The sequence below is a fragment of the Acipenser ruthenus genome, chromosome 30 (assembly GCF_902713425.1).
Source record: "Acipenser ruthenus chromosome 30, fAciRut3.2 maternal haplotype, whole genome shotgun sequence".
NCBI lineage: Eukaryota > Metazoa > Chordata > Actinopteri > Acipenseriformes > Acipenseridae > Acipenser > Acipenser ruthenus.
In genome coordinates this window covers 4,894,283-4,920,705 of record NC_081218.1, presented here as the reverse complement: position 1 = coordinate 4,920,705, position 26,423 = coordinate 4,894,283, and the positions used below count along the sequence as shown (strand labels likewise).

Here is a 26,423-nt window from a genome sequence, read left to right as displayed (position 1 = left end):
AATCACCTGAAGCAGTCAATCACTGAATCACGTGAATAATCCGAAGACTCAGTAAGCTCATGTGAAAGATTCAAAGCCTCATTGACACAATGAACCTAATAAATGGTTTGAAGCCCCAATGAGACACTGAAGCCTGTGAATGATTTGAAGCCTCACAGGCACTAACATTATTGAATCGCCTGAATCCCCTCTCGAAAACTAACAGGCATAGGCATAGCATTGGTTCATTAGTCGTGTCTCTCAGATGGCCAGATTAACATAGATTATTTTTAAGCATACAACAAACTTGAAGTGAACTGAACCACAAGCCAATTAAAGCCTATAAATCATAAAGAAAAAAAAGACATAAAACAGTAAAGTGTTTTTAAAGTGCATAAACACCACCCACACGTAATAAAGGGAAACAGTTAATTTTATTAACATTTCAGTAAAAACATTTAGATTGATATAGAAACAAAAACGTTTCTACGGTACATAAACCATATAGGAATTTATATTTTTACATTTATTTTGTTGGTGTATCACAATGAAATAATATGTAATTCATTCCAAACTTCTTTGACAAGGTTTTGAAAATGTTTTATTAACAATTCCTAAAACTTCTGGATTGTACAGTATTTTTTTTCAGATTTTTTATCAGGGCTACAGGCAATTGAGAATGAAGGGAAAGGGGGTAGAAGGGATTTAGTACAGGAGGTAATGTAGCTAGTGTCAGAATGTGTGTGTTTAGGGTTGGATGTGGTTTTTGTGTGGATTCCAGCACATACAGGAATAGAGAGGAATGAGAGGGCAGATGGGTTAACTAAAATAGCACTGATGAAATTGAATGTGGGTATGGATGTACATTATGGGTTAAATGAGTATTATAAAATAATTGAAAGAATTATAGTGAATGAATGGCAGAATATATGGAATAGGGAAAAAGGCGTGTAAATTATATGTCACAAAGTAAGGTCAGTATGCAGAAAGGATGGTATGGATGGAACAGACAGGAGGAGGTAAACTTAATAAGGATGTTTAAAGGGTATTCAACTTTGAATGAACATTTATATAAAGTTGGAGCGCATGAGAATGGGTTATGTATGGAATGTGGGGTAAAGGAAACTGAGGAGCATCTGATGGTTGAATGTGCTAGATATAGGGAAATGAGATTAGAGATAGGGGAAGACTTGAGGGCTTGTACTATTCAGAACAATTTATTTAGGGACGGTATAGGGGATGGAAATAGAGTAGATAGGGGCATTGTCAGGTATATAGGGAAATTCATAATTATTATTATTATTATTAGTTTATTTAGCAGACGCCTTTATCCAAGGCGACTTACAGAGACTAGGGTGTGTGAACTATGCATCAGCTGCAGATTCACTTACAACTACGTCTCACCCGAAAGACGAAGCACAAGGAGGTTAAGTGACTTGCTCAGGGTCACACAACGAGTCAGTGGCTGTGGTGGGATTTGAACCGGGGACCTCCTGTTTACAAGCCCTTTTCTTTAACCACTGGGCCACTCAGCCTCATAAGGAAAACAGGGAGATTTAATAATTCATAAAATGCAAGTGTTGGACTCATAATAACTGAAAGGGAAAAAAAAAACAACCAGTAAGTGGCTTCGATGGAAGCTTGCTGGCCATTAACAAAACAGAAGAAGAATAACTAATCAAGCCAGCAGGTGAAGGTGTGGCTCACTAACCAGAGGGGAGGGGCGACCCAAGGATAGTGGATCCTGAATAAAGAAAGGTTTGCCATATTATGCTCTGTTTTGTGTTTGTGTGTTGTCTGGCTATAGTAAAAATATGTTTAGTTATTGCTCCTTGACGGAGTTAGGTTTCATTTCATTTCCTTTGTTAATTAAAATAAAATACAGGTGGTGGACTGGTTAAAGCATGTATACTGTTGTTGTGTGTAGCTGTGTCCACAGGATTGTGCAAAGAGAGTCCAAACAGTGGCAAAGTACTATTAACAGAGAGGAAGATTAGGAAATACATTGATCAAGCATGTAGAGCTTTAAAAAAAATAGTGAAAATGGGCACTCATAGAGAGCAGCTTTGTGTAGCATTAGTCATGTGATCGTTCCTGAAAATGCAGAAAAACTACAGCATTCCACATAAATAGTTCAGCATTGTGGGTTGTTGCTGTGTCCCTCTGTAGGAAACAAGTCAAGATTAGAGCAGTTTGGTTATGTAGGATATTTTGTGATCACATAACTTATGCTACCGTGACCCTCACCAGGAGAAGCAGACCAATAATGGATGGATGGATGGATAACTTATGCTGAACAAAATCTGCTCTCCATGACCTGCCATCTTGAAGACGTCTCTGCTGTGGACTTCAAACTTTCAAAGTGTAAAAACTTGTCAGAATGTTAACAATGAAGGAAACAATTACAGGTGTCCAACTCCGGAGTGAATCTTAACCTGTATATTGTAGAGCACGGCAAATGTGAATGCATGCAGGGGTGAATCACCCCAGGGCTGCCCCGTGTCAACAGCCCAGGGTTGGATGGTGTAGTGTGAAAACAGCTTTAAGTCACCAGGAGCTAATTTCAAACCGGACTCCACACTCCCCTTCTCCAAGGCCAATTCTCAGAAAAGCAAGGTTTAAATAAAGGTCTCTGAAGTTCCCCATTGGCCTAGGCTGAAATTTTATTTTTATGCTTTCATTCCTGCTTTCTATAAAACTGCAAAAAACTCTTGTTTTTGCAAATGCATGCTGTTTATTTCCTTTCTTCACCATGTATCTTATATACAATGTTTCTCCCCTCAATGTAAATCTTACAAATTCACATTTACTATTATTTCTTTTATTTTTTTTTTAAACATGCCCAAAGGATAAGTGAAAGTTTCCACCGCGCAGCATTGCACACTGTTCAGTGCACAACATTGATGTTTTTGTGGTGCTTGAAAACAATTGTATCGGGTACTATCTTGTCCACACGTAACAGTGTTTCAGTGGCTTTGTTTCCATTAAGATATCGAAGTGAATAACGTCTTGCGCGCATTTGAAATTCGGCGAAATGCGCATAATCAACCTAAAATTGGGTTTCCATTCAAATCAATTTCTAGCGGATGAACTGGCCGACGTGATGATGTTGTGGGCGGAGCTAAATCAATTTGCATCGAAAATGGTAAAACGCTAGAAAAATAGTGTGACAGACCGTTTCCACTCTTCTACCTGATTTTCCTTTACAAATTCATCTGCAGTTATTATACGATGACGTACAACCTCTAGCGAATAACCCTAGTCCTATATATATTAAATACATGATTAAATAAATAATTAAAAACTACTGAAAGTAGTAGGGTCAAAATAGTAAAACAATCCAATTTAAAATCAATCTGCTCATACACTGGCTTTTTTTTATAAGCTATCAAGTAAAACAAAAACTCTTCTAAATAAAACACGAATTAATGTTTCTCTTTATATGTGCGTCATTGTTGTTTTTTAATCAAAACATATTCGGGACTATTTTCTTAGAACACCGTCACTCAGTGGAAAGGAACTCTTGGAGCGTATTTCAGGTTGGGATCTGTCACGTTTGAGCTGCTTTTTGGAATAAAGGAAGGAAAACAGGAGGACACTGGATTACGTGAACTCCTAGTGTTATTGGTTCGTGCAGTGACCTACAGTCAGAGAAAACAGCAGGTAGCTAAAATAGTCCAGAATAACCACACAGACTATTCAAAGGTTTATGAATAAGAGTAAAATACTTCTCTGTTTTATTAATTGAATTGAGTGATATATAAATCTACTACAAATTGATTAGCTTAATTAAGACAATCCAGGTAGTCTGGTGTCTTTTAGCCAATTGCAAGTATTCCAACACTATTTAAGCAACATATAAGTATGATTACATTACATTTTTGTATATGAATACATTGTTACAAATATGGTTAGTCTAAAGTACCCACTACAAGCATACAATAATATCACATCACTCAGACTTAAAAATCAAACTGAAAACCTATTTTTATAGAAAAGAAAAAAAAAACACTGTATAAATGGGTAATTGTATGTAAAAAATATTGTGATACCTTGTAATATCCTGGATGCTAAGCAGTGTGTCCCCCCTCAGGTCAAGAGCCCTAACCACTACTCTACACTGCGGCCCAAAATAAATCCTGTTTATACATTCAGTTGCTGTATTATTATTATCATTAACAATATGGTTTAAAACAAATATAAAAATACGTGTATTATACAGCAGGTACCAATGCTGTATTTAGTCTACTTACTCAAATATACTGTAGCAGGGTGAAGAAAAAAATAAGAGGTCAACAATCTGTAACACTTCTTGAAACTGATGAAACATGTAAGTAAAAATACTTTTCATAAACTTTGATACTAGAGCTTCTACTCTAGTATAATAGCCACCTAACTGACTGAAAACCCCGTTTGCGTGATTACAGTGTTAGTATGCGTTTGTGTGACTCGTCCACTTTCCATTTGGCAGGTTCGTTACTGAAGGTAAGGACAGCAGGATGAGGGTTATGAGTGGGACTGGACGGTGGTCTCGGAGGCGAATCTAGTTTACTTTTTGCCCCCAGGCCTAGTTCTTCTTCAGCAACGTCGTCGTCAGCACTGTTTTTCACAGTTAAATTGGTAAGATGCACTGTTGCTGTCGTTGCTGCATGATTTAAACTCAACATTAGATAATTTGGGTATTTTACTAAGCAAACGCGACAAACGCTATGGAAAATGGTTAACCGCAACTTTTTACTCGCATGACAAGCTCGCTCGGTAGAGGTGGTTTTAGTCTTTACTCGCAATGACATTTTATTTGACATTATGCATGAAAAACTGTAGAGAGCGTATTTCAAGTCCAAGCGTCTTTTTTAGCATCCAAGTGACGTGAATTGGTTTGATGCGCGTGCTCCTAACACTTGTTACGCGGAATCTCCTGTTAAGTAGCAAAGGTCGTCCGCTGCGTGACCTACTTTAAAATGCGTCTGCTCCAAAACATAATTACGATATTTAAAGTACAGCGCACTGAAATTGCTTTTTAAATACAGTAATTGAATAAAGCACATTTATAATAACATTTAAACTAAAACACTACAGGGAAACTCATTATTATTATTATTATTATTATTATTATTATTATTATTATTATTATTATTATTATTATTATTATTATTATTAAAACACTACGGGGAAACTCATTATTATTATTATTATTATTAAAACACTACGGGGAAACTCATTATTATTATTATTATTATTATTATTATTATTATTATTATTATTATTATTATTATTATTATTATTATTATTAAAACACTACGGGGAAACTCATTATTATTATTATTAGTATTAGTAGTAGTAGTAGTCGTAGTAGTAGTAATAGTAGGTTAGTTGTTAGTATACACAGCAACGCTCTATTGATTAAATCATAATACAGAAAATAAGTGTCATTTCTTATTATTATGCTCCAACATCTTCAATACTATACTGTAAAAACAGCACAGTAGCACACCAACTAAAAGATACCTTAACAAAATACAACTTGAGTTAATTTCAGAAATTAATAGTTGCTTAATATGGTGTGTAGAGGTGCCTCTGAAATGTAATAAATGGGGAATTAACACTGGCCCTATAACAAATACCTATTAATACTAATAATGATTTTAACAATACAGCCAGCATATTTATGTTGGTAGCATGGATGTATATCCATTCTTGCAAGAACACAACTAAATGTTTGTTGTTAGTTTTGTGAAAAGTAAGTATGTAACTGGATCAAGGTTCATTTCTATTTTGTAAGTGCATACTCGGTACAATGTATACTTGCTAGAGTAGCGAGCGAGTTAAAAAAAGTGTATGGAAAATCATCTAGCGTATCATCTATGGGATACTGAATATTTCACAACACCTGGTTAGTATGTGTGCCTCTGGGCTATGGCAGGGGTTCTCAGGCCTGGTGCTGGAGTATCACTGTGTCTGCTGTGTTTTGCTCCGACCGAGCTCTCAGTTACTTAAAGGGGAACCCGGCAGTACATACCAAATTAAAGATAAACTATCTCACATTGCTGTCCAGCTGAATTTGGTTATTGTATAATAATCATATCCTCCAAAAACATCTGCATAATGCCACACTGCCAAGTCCAAAATCACTCTTCTGGAGCATCCCTCCTGAGCCAGGAGACTTGTGTTCTGAGCAGTGAAGCGTACACATTTGCTTTAAAACTTCTGTGCGGAAACAAGTCTTTGCTGTGTTAGTGGTTGTGAAAAAGAAAAAAAAGGATATTGTGGGTTGATTGACAGCATTTCCCACCACTCAGTTCAATGGATTGTCACTGACATTAATTCTCTGTATATATTTCAAGCTGCCAAGTGTTTAACCTGTAGTATTTTGTATTTAATCATATCCTGATGTAACTATCACTATTTAATCATATCCTGATGTAACTATCACTATTATCTGCTGTATTATTGAATTGTGGTTTGTCACACTTGAACAAAAGTTATTGTATTTCTTGCTCTTATTGTATTACTTGTATTGTAACACTTGAAATGTATTTGCTTACGATTGTAAGTCGCCCTGGATAAGGGCGTCTGCTAAGAAATAAATAATAATAATAATAATAATAATAATAATAATAATAATAATAATAATAATAATAATAAGCTCAGTATTTGAAAAAAATGCCACATTTTAAAAATGCTAACAGCAGTATAATACAAACCTGAATGTACTAATATATCGCACCAACAATGCACAGCAAAAAAGTAAGCACCCTGTAGATTTGTCAAAATAATTTAACAGTTAGCAGTAACGGAAGCCGTCAGCCATTCTAGAATATATTAAAAAAATTCAAATGAAAAGATTTAAAGAAAAAGGGTAGGTCCCCAACGGTTATGGAATATTTTAAATTCATTCTGGAATGGTTAATGCCTGTCATTGATAAACAGGCTGCTTTCTTGAAGTGAACTGTTAGGTTATGTTATTTGACAAATCTACAGGGTTTTGATTTTTCAAAACTGTCGTGGATAACTTGAATGGATTTGGATTAGGATTCACAAACTCTTTACCGTATTGAATTAAATTGACTATTGTTATTGCCAGCTACACATATGATTATTATACAATAACCAAATTCAGCTGGACAGCAAGGTGTGATAGTTCATCTTTAATTTGGTATATACTGCCGGGTTCCCCTTTAATTCATGTTTAATTTTACTTTTTTTTTAATTGTGTAGCTTTTAAAAAGTTGGAGAATTCAAGTTCCTTTCTTTTATACTTAACTTGAAATCTCCAACTGTTTAAAATAGCTAAAAAGCTCTGACTAGGCAAATTATTAGTTCAATTGAGGGTTCAATTAAGTAATTGAGACCTCAGTTGGATCAAAAACCGGCAGGGCAGGCAGGGGTACTCCAGGACCCGGGTTAAGAACCACTGGGCTACTACATTCTTTTTCACAAATTATTCCTACGATGCACATATGAAACAATTCATTAATTGGTGTAGTTTAAATTAAAGTCGGTTTCAGAAGTCTAGGGAAAATGGTTGCGATTATCAGATAAATAGCAAACATCATGCCAACTCTGAACACAAGACTGACAGTCACAAGAGCTGACGCCTACGCATAACTACAATGAGATCATAATTTCATAACTCAATCATAACTAAAAAAAATTCCACCGACTATGGTTTGGCTTTAGACCCAAGTATTCTACTGAATACTGGATAAAGGAGGTGTGGTTGGGCCTTTTTGGACCTAAAGAAGACATTTGACAGTTAATCACCACGTTCTCCTCTCTGAATTACAGAAATGTAATTTTTTAGACCTGGCATTAAGATGGATTGAGTCTTATCTAAAGGATAATCTGAAGGATGGTGTGTTTTAATTAACAATGTTAAATCTCATTTTAGAGAATGTGTAGCTGGAATCCCCCAGGGGTCTGTGATGGGACCTTTACTTTTTAGTTTATATATTAATGATCTTCCTGAGGTGTGCCCAGGTGCAGGTTTGCAGATGTAAGCTGATGATACAGTTATATATGAATCAGCAAAAACCAGCTTCTAAACTATTATATGAAGAAAATATCAGATTGGCTTAATTGCTCGTGTTTGACACTAAACGTTAGTATTTGTTTCTCTAAAGTAACTTTAATGTTTAAATTGAAGGAGAAGTTATTGAGGAAGTCCCAGAAGTTAAATCCTTATGACTTATTATTGATTCACACTTGAAATTTGATTAGCAAATTTTCAACATATCAGATCTAATTTAACAACTAATGCTTCTAAAGTATTCATGCAGTCATATATCTTATTGTATACTTCCTGGTCCCAAGCAGGTAAATCTGTAATTAATCCAATATGATGTCTTTATAATCAAGATCTAAAAGTTATGGATAAAAAACCTGGGAGATACCATCATTGTAATGCTTTGACTAAGTACCAACTGCTGAGTTTTGATAATTTTGTCAAATTTTCGTTTGCTAGATTGGTATTTAAGACTTTGCATGTCTTGGGTGCTCCATCATTGCAAGAATTTGTGAAAAAGCTTTCTGAGGTTAACAGTAGAAGGGATGCTGTATGTGGGAACTGTAAAGTAGAAAAGCATAGAACAACATTTGCCCAAACGGCTCTATCAGTAAGAGGCATCACATTTTGGAATTAATTTCCCACAGAAATTAAGGTTTTAAAAGATTTTAAAATATTCTGTATAAACTCAAGACCTGGCTGAAAAATAACCAATTATGCAGTCATTAGTTTATTTGGGATGTTTATCAATTTGAATTGTGAATTGGTTACTTAAGTTGTGGAAGTTGAATTATTATTTGATAACATGAATTGCTAATTGTTTTATATGAAGTATTTGAGATTAGTTGTGTATATTGGTGACATGTATTTATTATATGATTTTAGTTTGTATTGGATTAGTTGTTATTAATGGCTACTAATGGTCATCAATGTCTTCCTGGGGACTGTCAATGAAAATGATCCTTCTGGATAAATTGAAAATACAATGCATCTTGTGCCAGGTAACTGTCATGTCATTATTATATGTGTCCCTAATAAAAAAAATTAAAAAAAACTACAATCATTAGATCATATTGATCCAGTTACTGCCATCACAAATAGCAACGAGAGACATATTTATGCACAAAAGCCACAGCATATGTTGTATGTCTGTGTTTCTGCGGCATTCCAAAGACAAGATCCCTGTTCCTCGTTATTTGGTTTCTCCAGCAGGCTGGCATCCTTTTTTATTACTATTTATGTCCTTCAAACTCCTTCAGTTTAATTTCGATCTCATTCAGGCCCTGCACTGTGTCATTCAGATTGTTCTCCATCTCCTTCAGTTCACTATTTGCCTCTATCAGTATCTGTGCTGTGGCTTTCAGATTTTTATTTGTCTTCTCCAGTCTAGGCACTGTGGCAACCAGATTCTGCTTCAGTTTCTGCAGTGTGACATCCAGATTGCTCCCTGTCTCCACCAGTATCTCCTTTGTCAACTTCATTTTCTGCACATGTTTCATTGTTTTGTCAAGTTCTTTCTGTTTCGCCGTCACATTTTCCAGTTTCTTCTTTGTATCCTTCACAGTGCTGAGTTTCTTCTTTGCATTTTTCAGTAAGTCCTCAATCTCCTTCTTCATTTTCATCTCCATCTCTTTCAGTTCCCTCTCCATGCCGTCCAGTTTATTATTTATGTCCTTCAGTTCTTTACCTGTGTCATTCAGATAACACACAATGGCATTCAGAGTGCTCTCTGCCTCCTTCAGGCACCACTCTGTCTCCTTCACTTCATTATTTGTCTCCACCAGTATATGCAGTGTGCCATTCAGTTTGTTCTTTGCCTTCTCCAGTCTTTTCACTTTGGCTTCCAGATTTTTCTCTGCCTCATTCAGTCTATCCAGATAGTTATCTGTTTCCTCAAGTTTCTGCAAAGTGACATCCAGATTGCTCCTTGAGTCCTCCAGTTTCCACACTCTGGCATTGAGATCCTTCATTGAAGGTTTTAGATTGTTTTCTGACACCTGCAGATTCGGCACTGTGAGATTCAGATCCTGTTTTACCACCTTCATTCTGTCCTTTGTCTTGTGCAGATTATTCTTTGTCTCATCCAGTTTCTTTAATGTATCCTTCACAGTGCTGAGTTTCTTCTTTGCATTGTTCAGTAAGTCCTCAATCTCCTTCTTCATTTTCATCTCCATCTCTTTCAGTTCCCTCTCCATGCCGTCCAGTTTCTTATTTATGTCCTTCAGTTCTTTACCTGTGTCATTCAGATAACACACGATGGCATTCAGAGTGCTCTCTGCCTCCTTCAGGCACCACTCTGTCTCCTTCACTTCATTAATTGTCTCCACCAGTATCTGCAGTGTGCCATTCAGTTTGTTCTTTGCCTTCCCCAGTCTATTCACTTTGGCTTCCAGATTTGTCTCTGCCTCATTCAGTCTAACCAGATAGTTATCTGTTTCCTCAAGTTTCTGCAAAGTGGCATCCAGAATGCTCATTGAATCCTTCAGTTTCTGCACTCTGGCATTCAGATCCTTCATTGAGGGTTTTGCCACCATTCTCTCCTTTGTCTGATTCAGTTTCTTCTTTGTTTCGTCCATTTTCTTCTTTGTGTTGCCAAGTTTCTCCTTTGTTTCCTTGAGTTCCTTGAGTTTGACCACACTCTTCTTCAGTATGTTGTCAATCTCATTCTTCAGTTGGTCCTCTTTCTCCCCCAGTTCCTTCTCCATCTCCTTCAGTTTCTTCTCATCCTTCATCCAACTGTTGAGTCAAACACACACACACACACACACACACACACACACACACACACACACACACACACACACACACACACACACACACACACACACACACACACATCAGTAATCATTATTAAAGACATGTTGCTCTTAATTAAAAAATAAAAACTACCTTGAGAAGTGAAATCTCCTTCTGCATGGTCCTGCTGGTAAACCTGCATTTGAGTCATAGGCACTGACTTCGTGGGGGCCCCTTCCAGAATTTAAAAAAGGGGGCTTAGCTCCCCCTAGGTTTTGGGACGTGCCATCAGTGCATGCTTATACTGAAAGGCACTCATTTTCTGTATTTTCTCTGCAGCAGTGAGTCCAATCATAAGTTAGCTGAGGCAGGACATAAGCAATTCTGTTTCAGTTTTTCAGTTGAAGGTCCTGTGTAAGTTTAACCAATAGCAAACTCAGTATAAACTGATATAGAAGAGACAGGCTGGTAGACAGTGCATATAAACTGATATAGAAGAGACAGGCTGGTAGACAGTGCATATAAACTGATATAGAAGAGACAGGCTGCGGGACTGTGCATATAAACTGATATAGAAGAGACAGGCTGGTAGACAGTGCATATAAACTGATATAGAAGAGACAGGCTGGTAGACAGTGCATATAAACTGATATAGAAGAGACAGACTGGTAGACAGTGCATATAAACTGATATAGAAGAGACAGGCTGCGGGACTGTGCATATAAACTGATATAGAAGAGACAGGCTGGTAGACAGTGCATATAAACTGATATAGAAGAGACAGGCTGGTAGACAGAGCATATAAACTGATATAGAAGAGACAGGCTGGTAGACAGTGCATATAAACTGATATAGAAGAGACAGGCTGTGGGACTGTGCATATAAACTGATATAGAAGAGACAGGCTGGACTGTGCATATAAACTGATATAGAAGAGACAGGCTGCAGGACTGTGCCTATAAACTGATATAGAAGAGACAGGCTGGTAGACAGTGCATATAAACTGATATAGAAGAGACAGGCTGTGGGACTGTGCATATAAACTGATATAGAATAAGAGACAGGCTGGTAGACAGTGCATATAAACTGATATAGAAGAGACAGGCTGGTAGACAGTGCATATAAACTGATATAGAATAAGAGACAGGCTGGTAGACTGTGCATATAAACTGATATAGAAGAGACAGGCTGCGGGGCTGTGCATATAAACTGATATAGAAGAGACAGGCTGGTAGGCAGTGCATATAAACTGATATAGAAGAGACAGGCTGGTAGACAGTGCATATAAACTGATATAGAAGAGACAGGCTGGTAGACAGTGCATATAAACTGATATAGAAGAGACAGGCTGCGGGACTGTGCATATAAACTGATATAGAAGAGACAGGCTGGACTGTGCATATAAACTGATATAGAAGAGACAGGCTGGTAGACAGTGCATATAAACTGATATAGAAGAGACAGGCTGCGGGACTGTGCATATAAACTGATATAGAAGAGACAGGCTGGACTGTGCATATAAACTGATATAGAAGAGACAGGCTGGTAGACTGTGCATATAAACTGATATAGAAGAAGAGACAGGCTGCGGGGCTGTGCATATAAACTGATATAGAAGAGACAGGCTGCGGGACTGTGCATATAAACTGATATAGAAGAAGAGACATGCTGGTAGCTGTGCATATAAACTGATATAGAAGAGACATGCTGGTAGCTGTGCATATAAACTGATATAGAAGAGACAGGCTGCGGGACTGTGCATATAAACTGATATAGAAGAAGAGACATGCTGGTAGCTGTGCATATAAACTGATATAGAAGAGACAGGCTGGTAGACTGTGCATATAAACTGATATAGAAGAGACATGCTGGTAGCTGTGCATATAAACTGATATAGAAGAGACAGGCTGCGGGGCTGTGCATATAAACTGATATAGAAGAGACATGCTGGTAGCTGTGCATATAAACTGATATAGAAGAGACAGGCTGTGGGACTGTGCATATAAACTGATATAGAAGAGACAGGCTGTGGGACTGTGCATATAAACTGATATAGAAGAGTCAGGCTGCGGGGCTGTGCATATAAACTGATATAGAAGAGACAGGCTGGTAGACAGTGCATATAAACTGATATAGAAGAGACAGGCTGGTAGACAGTGCATATAAACTGATATAGAAGAGACAGACTGGTAGACAGTGCATATAAACTGATATAGAAGAGACAGGCTGCGGGACTGTGCATATAAACTGATATAGAAGAGACAGGCTGGTAGACAGTGCATATAAACTGATATAGAAGAGACAGGCTGGTAGACAGAGCATATAAACTGATATAGAAGAGACAGGCTGGTAGACAGTGCATATAAACTGATATAGAAGAGACAGGCTGTGGGACTGTGCATATAAACTGATATAGAAGAGACAGGCTGCGGGACTGTGCATATAAACTGATATAGAAGAGACAGGCTGGTAGACAGTGCATATAAACTGATATAGAAGAGACAGGCTGGTAGACAGTGCATATAAACTGATATAGAAGAGACAGACTGGTAGACAGTGCATATAAACTGATATAGAAGAGACAGGCTGCGGGACTGTGCATATAAACTGATATAGAAGAGACAGACTGGTAGACAGTGCATATAAACTGATATAGAAGAGACAGGCTGGTAGACAGAGCATATAAACTGATATAGAAGAGACAGGCTGGTAGACAGTGCATATAAACTGATATAGAAGAGACAGGCTGTGGGACTGTGCATATAAACTGATATAGAAGAGACAGGCTGGACTGTGCATATAAACTGATATAGAAGAGACAGGCTGCAGGACTGTGCCTATAAACTGATATAGAAGAGACAGGCTGGTAGACAGTGCATATAAACTGATATAGAAGAGACAGGCTGTGGGACTGTGCATATAAACTGATATAGAATAAGAGACAGGCTGGTAGACAGTGCATATAAACTGATATAGAAGAGACAGGCTGGTAGACAGTGCATATAAACTGATATAGAATAAGAGACAGGCTGGTAGACTGTGCATATAAACTGATATAGAAGAGACAGGCTGCGGGGCTGTGCATATAAACTGATATAGAAGAGACAGGCTGGTAGGCAGTGCATATAAACTGATATAGAAGAGACAGGCTGGTAGACAGTGCATATAAACTGATATAGAAGAGACAGGCTGGTAGACAGTGCATATAAACTGATATAGAAGAGACAGGCTGCGGGACTGTGCATATAAACTGATATAGAAGAGACAGGCTGGACTGTGCATATAAACTGATATAGAAGAGACAGGCTGGTAGACAGTGCATATAAACTGATATAGAAGAGACAGGCTGCGGGACTGTGCATATAAACTGATATAGAAGAGACAGGCTGGACTGTGCATATAAACTGATATAGAAGAGACAGGCTGGTAGACTGTGCATATAAACTGATATAGAAGAAGAGACAGGCTGCGGGGCTGTGCATATAAACTGATATAGAAGAGACAGGCTGCGGGACTGTGCATATAAACTGATATAGAAGAAGAGACATGCTGGTAGCTGTGCATATAAACTGATATAGAAGAGACATGCTGGTAGCTGTGCATATAAACTGATATAGAAGAGACAGGCTGCGGGACTGTGCATATAAACTGATATAGAAGAAGAGACATGCTGGTAGCTGTGCATATAAACTGATATAGAAGAGACAGGCTGGTAGACTGTGCATATAAACTGATATAGAAGAGACATGCTGGTAGCTGTGCATATAAACTGATATAGAAGAGACAGGCTGCGGGGCTGTGCATATAAACTGATATAGAAGAGACATGCTGGTAGCTGTGCATATAAACTGATATAGAAGAGACAGGCTGTGGGACTGTGCATATAAACTGATATAGAAGAGACAGGCTGTGGGACTGTGCATATAAACTGATATAGAAGAGTCAGGCTGCGGGGCTGTGCATATAAACTGATATAGAAGAGACAGGCTGGTAGACAGTGCATATAAACTGATATAGAAGAGACAGGCTGGTAGACTGTGCATATAAACTGATATAGAAGAGACATGCTGGTAGCTGTGCATATAAACTGATATAGAAGAGACAGGCTGTGGGACTGTGCATATAAACTGATATAGAAGAGACAGGCTGTGGGACAGTGCATATAAACTGATATAGAAGAGACAGGCTGGTAGACAGTGCATATAAACTGATATAGAAGAGACAGGCTGGTAGACAGTGCATATAAACTGATATAGAAGAGACATGCTGGTAGCTGTGCATATAAACTGATATAGAAGAGACATGCTGGTAGCTGTGCATATAAACTGATATAGAAGAGACAGGCTGGTAGACAGTGCATATAAACTGATATAGAATAAGAGACAGGCTGGTAGACTGTGCATATAAACTGATATAGAAGAGACAGGCTGCGGGGCTGTGCATATAAACTGATATAGAAGAGACAGGCTGGTAGGCAGTGCATATAAACTGATATAGAAGAGACAGGCTGGTAGACAGTGCATATAAACTGATATAGAAGAGACAGGCTGGTAGACAGTGCATATAAACTGATATAGAAGAGACAGGCTGCGGGACTGTGCATATAAACTGATATAGAAGAGACAGGCTGGACTGTGCATATAAACTGATATAGAAGAGACAGGCTGGTAGACAGTGCATATAAACTGATATAGAAGAGACAGGCTGCGGGACTGTGCATATAAACTGATATAGAAGAGACAGGCTGGACTGTGCATATAAACTGATATAGAAGAGACAGGCTGGTAGACTGTGCATATAAACTGATATAGAAGAAGAGACAGGCTGCGGGGTTGTGCATATAAACTGATATAGAAGAGACAGGCTGCGGGACTGTGCATATAAACTGATATAGAAGAAGAGACATGCTGGTAGCTGTGCATATAAACTGATATAGAAGAGACATGCTGGTAGCTGTGCATATAAACTGATATAGAAGAGACAGGCTGCGGGACTGTGCATATAAACTGATATAGAAGAAGAGACATGCTGGTAGCTGTGCATATAAACTGATATAGAAGAGACAGGCTGGTAGACTGTGCATATAAACTGATATAGAAGAGACATGCTGGTAGCTGTGCATATAAACTGATATAGAAGAGACAGGCTGCGGGGCTGTGCATATAAACTGATATAGAAGAGACATGCTGGTAGCTGTGCATATAAACTGATATAGAAGAGACAGGCTGTGGGACTGTGCATATAAACTGATATAGAAGAGACAGGCTGTGGGACTGTGCATATAAACTGATATAGAAGAGTCAGGCTGCGGGGCTGTGCATATAAACTGATATAGAAGAGACAGGCTGGTAGACAGTGCATATAAACTGATATAGAAGAGACAGGCTGGTAGACAGTGCATATAAACTGATATAGAAGAGACAGACTGGTAGACAGTGCATATAAACTGATATAGAAGAGACAGGCTGCGGGACTGTGCATATAAACTGATATAGAAGAGACAGGCTGGTAGACAGTGCATATAAACTGATATAGAAGAGACAGGCTGGTAGACAGAGCATATAAACTGATATAGAAGAGACAGGCTGGTAGACAGTGCATATAAACTGATATAGAAGAGACAGGCTGTGGGACTGTGCATATAAACTGATATAGAAGAGACAGGCTGCGGGACTGTGCATATAAACTGATATAGAAGAGACAGGCTGGTAGACAGTGCATATAAACTGATATAGAAGAGACAGGCTGGTAGACAGTGCATATAAACTGATATAGAAGAGACAGACTGGTAGACAGTGCATATAAACTGATATAGAAGAGACAGGCTGCGGGACTGTGCATATAAACTGATATAGAAGAGACAGGCTGGTAGACAGTGCATATAAACTGATATAGAAGAGACAGGCTGGTAGACAGAGCATATAAACTGATATAGAAGAGACAGGCTGGTAGACAGTGCATATAAACTGATATAGAAGAGACAGGCTGTGGGACTGTGCATATAAACTGATATAGAAGAGACAGGCTGGACTGTGCATATAAACTGATATAGAAGAGACAGGCTGCAGGACTGTGCCTATAAACTGATATAGAAGAGACAGGCTGGTAGACAGTGCATATAAACTGATATAGAAGAGACAGGCTGTGGGACTGTGCATATAAACTGATATAGAATAAGAGACAGGCTGGTAGACAGTGCATATAAACTGATATAGAAGAGACAGGCTGGTAGACAGTGCATATAAACTGATATAGAATAAGAGACAGGCTGGTAGACTGTGCATATAAACTGATATAGAAGAGACAGGCTGCGGGGCTGTGCATATAAACTGATATAGAAGAGACAGGCTGGTAGGCAGTGCATATAAACTGATATAGAAGAGACAGGCTGGTAGACAGTGCATATAAACTGATATAGAAGAGACAGGCTGCGGGACTGTGCATATAAACTGATATAGAAGAGACAGGCTGGACTGTGCATATAAACTGATATAGAAGAGACAGGCTGGTAGACAGTGCATATAAACTGATATAGAAGAGACAGGCTGCGGGACTGTGCATATAAACTGATATAGAAGAGACAGGCTGGACTGTGCATATAAACTGATATAGAAGAGACAGGCTGGTAGACTGTGCATATAAACTGATATAGAAGAAGAGACAGGCTGCGGGGCTGTGCATATAAACTGATATAGAAGAGACAGGCTGCGGGACTGTGCATATAAACTGATATAGAAGAAGAGACATGCTGGTAGCTGTGCATATAAACTGATATAGAAGAGACATGCTGGTAGCTGTGCATATAAACTGATATAGAAGAGACAGGCTGCGGGACTGTGCATATAAACTGATATAGAAGAAGAGACATGCTGGTAGCTGTGCATATAAACTGATATAGAAGAGACAGGCTGGTAGACTGTGCATATAAACTGATATAGAAGAGACATGCTGGTAGCTGTGCATATAAACTGATATAGAAGAGACAGGCTGCGGGGCTGTGCATATAAACTGATATAGAAGAGACATGCTGGTAGCTGTGCATATAAACTGATATAGAAGAGACAGGCTGTGGGACTGTGCATATAAACTGATATAGAAGAGACAGGCTGTGGGACTGTGCATATAAACTGATATAGAAGAGTCAGGCTGCGGGGCTGTGCATATAAACTGATATAGAAGAGACAGGCTGGTAGACAGTGCATATAAACTGATATAGAAGAGACAGGCTGGTAGACTGTGCATATAAACTGATATAGAAGAGACATGCTGGTAGCTGTGCATATAAACTGATATAGAAGAGACAGGCTGTGGGACTGTGCATATAAACTGATATAGAAGAGACAGGCTGTGGGACAGTGCATATAAACTGATATAGAAGAGACAGGCTGGTAGACAGTGCATATAAACTGATATAGAAGAGACAGGCTGGTAGACAGTGCATATAAACTGATATAGAAGAGACATGCTGGTAGCTGTGCATATAAACTGATATAGAAGAGACATGCTGGTAGCTGTGCATATAAACTGATATAGAAGAGACAGGCTGGTAGACAGTGCATATAAACTGATATAGAAGAAGAGACATGCTGGTAGCTGTGCATATAAACTGATATAGAAGAGACAGGCTGGTAGACAGTGCATATAAACTGATATAGAAGAGACAGGCTGGTAGACAGTGCATATAAACTGATATAGAAGAGACAGACTGGTAGACAGTGCATATAAACTGATATAGAAGAGACAGGCTGCGGGACTGTGCATATAAACTGATATAGAAGAGACAGGCTGGTAGACAGAGCATATAAACTGATATAGAAGAGACAGGCTGGTAGACAGTGCATATAAACTGATATAGAAGAGACAGGCTGCGGGACTGTGCATATAAACTGATATAGAAGAGACAGGCTGGACTGTGCATATAAACTGATATAGAAGAGACAGGCTGTAGGACTGTGCATATAAACTGATATAGAAGAGACAGGCTGGTAGCTGTGCATATAAACTGATATAGAAGAGACAGGCTGGTAGACAGTGCATATAAACTGATATAGAAGAGACAGGCTGTGGGACTGTGCATATAAACTGATATAGAATAAGAGACAGGCTGGTAGACAGTGCATATAAACTGGTATAGAAGAGACAGGCTGGTAGACAGTGCATATAAACTGATATAGAATAAGAGACAGGCTGGTAGACTGTGCATATAAACTGATATAGAAGAGACAGGCTGCGGGGCTGTGCATATAAACTGATATAGAAGAGACAGGCTGGTAGGCAGTGCATATAAACTGATATAGAAGAGACAGGCTGGTAGACAGTGCATATAAACTGATATAGAAGAGACAGGCTGGTAGACAGTGCATATAAACTGATATAGAAGAGACAGGCTGCGGGACTGTGCATATAAACTGATATAGAAGAGACAGGCTGGACTGTGCATATAAACTGATATAGAAGAGACAGGCTGGTAGACAGTGCATATAAACTGATATAGAAGAGACAGGCTGCGGGGCTGTGCATATAAACTGATATAGAAGAAGAGACATGCTGGTAGCTGTGCATATAAACTGATATAGAAGAGACAGGCTGGTAGACAGTGCATATAAACTGATATAGAAGAGACAGGCTGCGGGACTGTGCATATAAACTGATATAGAAGAAGAGACATGCTGGTAGCTGTGCATATAAACTGATATAGAAGAGACAGGCTGGTAGGCAGTGCATATAAACTGATATAGAAGAGACAGGCTGGTAGACAGTGCATATAAACTGATATAGAAGAGACAGGCTGCGGGACTGTGCATATAAACTGATATAGAAGAAGAGACATGCTGGTAGCTGTGCATATAAACTGATATAGAAGAGACAGGCTGGTAGGCAGTGCATATAAACTGATATAGAAGAAGAGACATGCTGGTAGGCAGTGCATATAAACTGATATAGAAGAGACAGGCTGGTAGACTGTGCATATAAACTGATATAGAAGAAGAGACATGCTGGTAGCTGTGCATATAAACTGATATAGAATAAACAAAGAGACCTGATTTTTATCTTATTTAATGGCTCAGTCAGTTTGTAATCCAGTTTCTTGTTGAGAAGCTTAGCTCCGCCCATGGATAGGCCTGCGGCAGTTGCTTCAACCACGGCTCTAGCTGCTTTTCCGGCTGAGGCTCCATATTGTTTTTCCACATAGTATTCGACTGCGCTTCCAGCTGCTCCTGCTGCTACACCTATGACAATCCCTGAGATTGCGCCTGCTATTAAGTTTGGGCCATTGATTACGATAGTGTTGACTGTGTTTGTAAATAGGTCTGGTATAATTTCGGTTAATTCTTCAATAACGATTCCGCATGCACCTTCAATTGCACCTGTCCATGCACCCTCTTTTATTGATGCTCCAACATTTTCAGATTTCCTGTAGAGAAAAGAGTTATCAGATCAATCAAACACTTCCTTGGATGTATGTATATATATATATATATATATATATATATATATATATATATATATATATATATATATATATATATATATATATATATATGAATCAGTGCTTGGAAATTCTGGCCTGTGATTGATTCAGAGGTGAGCATATATATATATATATATATATATATATATATATATATATATATATATATATATATTACAGTGGCTCTCAAGTATTCACCCCCCTTGGACTTTTCTACATTTTATTGTGTTACAACATGGAATCAAAATTGATTTAATTAGGAGTTTTTGCCACAGATCAACACAAAAAAAGTCCATAATGTCAAAGTGAAAAATAAAATCTACAAATTGTTCTAAATTAATTACAGATATAAAACAGAAAATAATTGATTGCATAAGTATTCACCCCCTTTGCTATGACACACCTAAATAAGCTCCAGTGCAACCAATTGTCTTTAGAAGTCACATAATTAGTTGAATGGAGTCCACCTGTGTGCAATTAAGGTGTTTCACATGATTTCAGGTTAAATACACCTGTCTCTGGGAGGTACCAGGGTTGGTTAGTACATTTCCTAACAAAAACTACATCATGAAGACGAAGGAACATTCAAAGCAAATCAGGAATAAGGTTCTTCAAAAGCACCAATCAGGGGTAGGATATAGGAACATTTCCAAGGCATTGAATATCCCCCGGAGCACAGTAAAGTCCATTATTAAGAAATGGCCTTTATGGGAGAGTGGCAAAAAGAAAGCCATTGTTGAGAAAAACTCACATCAAATCTCAACTAGAGTTTGCCAGAAGGCATGTGGGAGACTCTGAGACCAAGTGGAAGAAGATTCTATGGTCTGATGAGACCAAAATAGAGCTTTTTGGCCTCAACGCTAAGCGCTATGTTTGGCGCAAGCCTAACACCGCACATCATCCTGAGAACACCATCCCTACCGTGAAGCATGGTGGTGGCAGCATCATGCTATGGGGATGCTTCTCTGCATCAGGGCCTAGAAAGCTCGTGAAGATAGAGGGCAAAATGGATGCAGCAAAGTACAGAGAAATCCTGGGGGAAAACCTGCTGAAGTCTGCAAGAGACCTGGGACTTGGGAGAAGATTCATCTTCCAGCAGGACAATGACCCCAAACATACAGCCAAAACCACACTGGAGTGGCTTAAAAACAAAAAGGTCAATGTTCTGGAGTGGCCCAGTCAAAGCCCGGACCTCAATCCAATTGAGAATATGTGGAAAGAGTTGAAAATTGCTGTTCACCAAAGGTCCCTGTCGCAGGTGATGCTGAACTAGTTATTCCATATAGTAAAACATTAGACTCCATTGCATGGAGGATCTCAGTAAGCTACAGTAAATGGTTCATCAAATGAAACAGATTCAGATATATTAAGTTTGCTACTGTTGATGTGAAAAAAAAACAGTAATTGGATACCAGAAAATATGAATAACAGTGAGTTTTGGCCTCCTTCAGTGTTCTGGATGGAAGGTGTACCTCGCAAAGTGACTCTGTGCGAACAAAAGGAAATATAAAGAAATAATATTTACAGCTAAACGTGTCCAAGTATCTTATAGGAATGAAGTCAGGCCATGGAAATCCACACCTGTGATGGAGAAACATTGGATCAAGGGACTTCTTGTGGAAACAACTAAGAGCGAAACCTGGTACAGAAGCTGAATCCTGCTGGGAACGCTGGGATATGCAGGACATGGACTAGGCAATTTCAAATATGGAATGTATTATAAAACGAAGTGTCAAAGATATTAGGAAGGATAAAGAAAGAGTATCCTTGTACCACTAGTAGGTGGCTCTCTTGCTCCATGAAATAGGTCAGTCTACATATGGTTCTAATTAAACATTTGGCTATCTGAGAATTTTTAATATATATATATATATATATATATATATATATATATATATATATATATATATAATGAACAATTTACCACTTGTATATCTTATCTTCAGAAAGCATGACGCTTGATAAAAAGTACCATTCCGGCAAAAAGTGAACGTTAATAACACCGTCAAATTTATGTTTTCCAAAAACAAGATAAGAAAAGAATTCTATACAACAATAAATTAACATTAAAACTGAACAGCCAAGGTCTTAAGAAAAGAAATCCTGTCTCGGCTGGATTTTGTATGAACAAAGAGAAGGGTCACGCCTAGTTGAATGCAGTTATACTGGCATATATTTGGATTTAAATCCTAAAAGGGATTCACCAAAATAATATTATAGCAATTGATAAACAGAGGTAAATTAATTGAAAGATTATCTTATAATGAAACAGGTTCAGTGCTAATTGACACTGTTTATAGTTCATAACAGTTATTTCATAAGATTAATAATATGTTGTAAGTATTTGCTATAATGAGAAAACATATTATTTAAAACTGACAAGTATTATTGCTTGTTCACGACTTTGCTGTAGTGATAAGAAGATTAAAACCTGGAGCAGTATTCGATTTACTTAAATGGGAAAATGGTACAAGTTTATTCTTCTTTCTATTGAACAATAAGACTTCTAGACATTATGATATCCATTGAATTATAGAAGTTAAAAGGTGTTGTGTTATGTTTTTGTGTTAAGTTTGTAATAATATACTATAATGTACCTTGTTATTAATCCACTATACTATTGTCTAATGATGGTAGATGGATTCCTTATAATGTGGTGATTTGAAACTGCTGCAGTGAAAACAGGGCCTCTCTTCTTATCTAGAAAGAGGGAATGTCCTTGGGTTCCACTTCAGCAGAGCTGCAAGCCTCATGTAGATGGAGTGTTAAGGTTTATGGAATTAGTGGTTTAGCACAGATAAGAATATATCTTGAAATAATATGCAAAAATTATGGCTTAACAGACCTTTATAGGTCATAAATCTAAAAAGCGTTTGCACAGACTCTGACCTTGGAAAAAAACAAGAGACTGTGGAAACTGCTAGCAGTAGCATATTCCCAGAGAGGTACAGGTCAGAGCCTGGTCAGTGCATCTCTTAATGGATAAATAATTGTTATGAAAACTATTACCACTTAAACTTAGTGAAACTAAATGACTTGAATATTGTATGAGACAAACTTGTGTCAAATACTCTGTTAGACAATGGTATATGGAATCAAAACTGACTCATTAACAACATTTTGAAACAATATGAAGTTAAAAGAAACACATACCTTTAATTTAGCATAATATAATCACTTAGAAGATGATGTCACATATTAAGAACATCTCTCATATATAACACATATAAAATTAGTGTTTTGCATGCACTAGTGTTTTTATATTATATTATAAACCAAGATCCTGGGAACCTTGGGTCACTTAACTTTTCAGATAAAGGAGGGGCTCGGAGGAAAGCAAAGAAATGAGATCATAGGTTTGGAGTTAGACAAGAAATGAGATATTGAATTTATTGAGTACATGACACCTATTAATTCTGAAAAGTTAGTCCGGATCTTTTGAAAACTATTATTTGTAAAATGGATAAGCACTGTCCCACCTGATTAATGATTGGATTTAATTGAGGCGTTCCATGTATTCCAATGAGACGAAAAACCTATTTAACTCCAGAGTAATTTCAATGGAGTACCACACTCATCCCAGACAGGGCAAGGTGGTCCATCTTTTGCAGACCGACACAGTTGAGCTGATTGAATTCAGTTTCATTTGCCTGGTGAAGACAGCCATATCCTTTTACGATTTATATTAAAGGGTAAGCATTAAGCAATTATTATTATTATTTTATCTCACATGTATTGCATGTATTGCCATAAGGGACTCACACTATGTTTTAGAAATAAGAGAGAGTTTTGTTGAATGTGCTGAAATAGACCATTGGGTACTTTAGGTGACGTGTTCTTGGCCTGCTTGTCGACCTTGATTAACACATATATACATGTATTAAAGTGTTAACGTTGATATCTGTTAAGACACTGGACTGCCCAGTGTGTCTTTCAGCTGGGGATACGACGTAGCCTGTAGCTACTCTATCCAATATTTAACCGTTAATAAACCGAACGAGTACTGATCATACTCCGATTCGTAAAAACACTTTAGATACATGAGTCTGTCAATTTCTTGAGTTCTATATTAGTCATCTGGATATACTGCGGGTCCAGAGCACGAACTATATCCCACTAGGAGTAATAACATCTCTGTCCTCCTAACGTCTCCCCTGAGGTAAGAGTGTATGCTGAGCAGTTCATAGGAGTACGTAAAGAAATCCGACCACGCGGATTTCGTGACATCCCCATCCAACTTGACGGAGCTTGAGCAATTGGGCAAAAATTGCAGTGTCCAGATGTGCAAAGCTGGTAGAGACTTATCCATATAGACTCATGGCTGTAATTGCTGCCAAAGGTGCCTCTACCAAATATTGACTCAAGGGGGTGAATACTTATGCAATCAATTATTTTCTGTTTTGTATTCGTAATTAATTTAGAACAATTTGTAGATTTTATTTTTCACTTTGACATTATGGACTTTTTTGTGTTGATCAGTGGCAAAAACTCCTAATTAAATCCATTTTGATTCCATGTTGTAACACAATAAAATGTGGAAAAGTCCAAGGGGGGTGAATACTTTTGAAAGTCACTGTATATCTCCAATAGAAGTGTGGAGTAGTGGTTAGGGCTTTGGACTCTTGACCGGAGGGTCGTGGGTTCAATCCCAAGTGGGGGACACTGCTGCTGTACCCTTGAGCAAGGTACTTTACCTAGATTGCTCCAGTAAAAACCCAACTGTATAAATGGGTAATTATGTGTAAAAAATAATGTAATTGTTTGTTTTTTTAAAAAAAGTGATATCTTGTAACAGTTGTAAGTCTCCCTGGATAAGGGTCTCTGCTAAGAAATAAATAATAATAATGCATGTCATTTAGGCGGGACGTTGCCCAGCAGCACTGGGAAATGTATTTATTATTATTTTTGTAATAGGGTTTATTTGTTAATGGGAAAAGGGTAAAGTCAACGTGAATTGATTAACCATTTCCACAGTTTTTCCGGTGTTTATTGACTATCCACCGATTTCATTTTTGTTTTGTATTGGGTTTGATCGGTTAAAACTGAAAATCAGAAGCCCTAAACATATTTAATATACATTAGTAGCAACACCTGGTAAGAGCAACCGCCTCTTACAAGCATCATTTCCCTGGAAACACCTTCCTTACCCAGGGCCGCCGAGAGCCGTCATGGGCCCCGGGGAAGGATTGGTATGTCCCGCTGCCCTTTATCAGAGAATTAAAAAAAAATAATAACAAATGTATTAACACCAGGAGCTAGTTCACTGCGCTCAATTAAGCAGGTGATTTGATAAATTTAAGTAATTTAGAGGTTGTTTGGAACAAAAAAAAATGACCAGTTTCCATAATTGAACGTTATTTGCTTAATTGATGAACAACTTCCATGTGTTCCCAGTCTTTAGAAACGGGTGATTTAGGGAGACCTACAGAACTTACTGGATCGGACCAGGACCAGGACCAGGGTTGGAGACCCCTGAGCTACATGCTACCCAGCCAATATGCTTATAACAAAAAAAAAAAGTGACTGATACAATACCTTACCCGATTTGCTCATTTTTGTACAAATGGATTATTTGGCCTGCAATAGGCTATACAGTCGGCTATATGCAGTATAGTTACTCCTAGTTATTATTACCTGTGAATTTCTTGCAATACCCCATGGCACCTAGTCTGAATACCAACTCCATTCTTAGTTGTACTCACAGTTTCATTCATGTAGGGGCTGCAGACTGATCTAATCAATTCAATGCATCGCAGGCACTGTCCTATCGTATAAATACCCCTATGAAAATGAAATATATTTTAAAATATTTTGTTGTGTTTTTCCAGCCCGAGTAGGCGGGCTGAAACAAGCCGGTGTAAGCATCTCAACAGCAGGGCACAGCATAGCGGTGTCCCGATGGATGAATCGCGCTTGTATTATTGTTTTATTTCTAAACTGCAAGGCAGTGAAATAAAACCACACATACACGCACACAACAGCAAAACTGTGAGAGTAATACAGCAGACACCACGGCAATGCGGGTGAACTGGAATATTTAAGCGCACCGAGAGCGCGGTCTGAGGCAAACCATCAGAGTCAACTCCACAGTGGGGTGCGGCAGAGCCAGGGTCCGGTGAAGGATCATGCGTCTCTTTTTATTTTTATCTATTTATTAATTAATTAATTTATTTTTTAAACTGCAATAGCAGAGTTAAACACAAAACAGCGAGCTTAAAACAGACTGCAATC

General features: G+C 38.1%; 1 protein-coding gene across 1 annotated transcript in view; it reads right to left on the bottom strand.

Moving 5' to 3' along the window:
• Positions 1-3,307: 3,307 nt before the first annotated feature.
• Positions 3,308-26,423, bottom strand: part of LOC117435372 (myosin-11-like) — a 38,868-nt gene continuing 15,752 nt past the window's right edge. Inside the window, exons 4-5 of the mRNA XM_034058471.3 lie at positions 19,761-20,135; positions 3,308-10,720 (exon numbers count right to left, since the gene is read on the bottom strand). Coding sequence (XP_033914362.3) covers positions 9,217-10,720; positions 19,761-20,135 — 1,879 coding nt within the window. The 3' untranslated portion in view covers positions 3,308-9,216. The remainder of the gene's footprint in view (positions 10,721-19,760; positions 20,136-26,423) is intronic.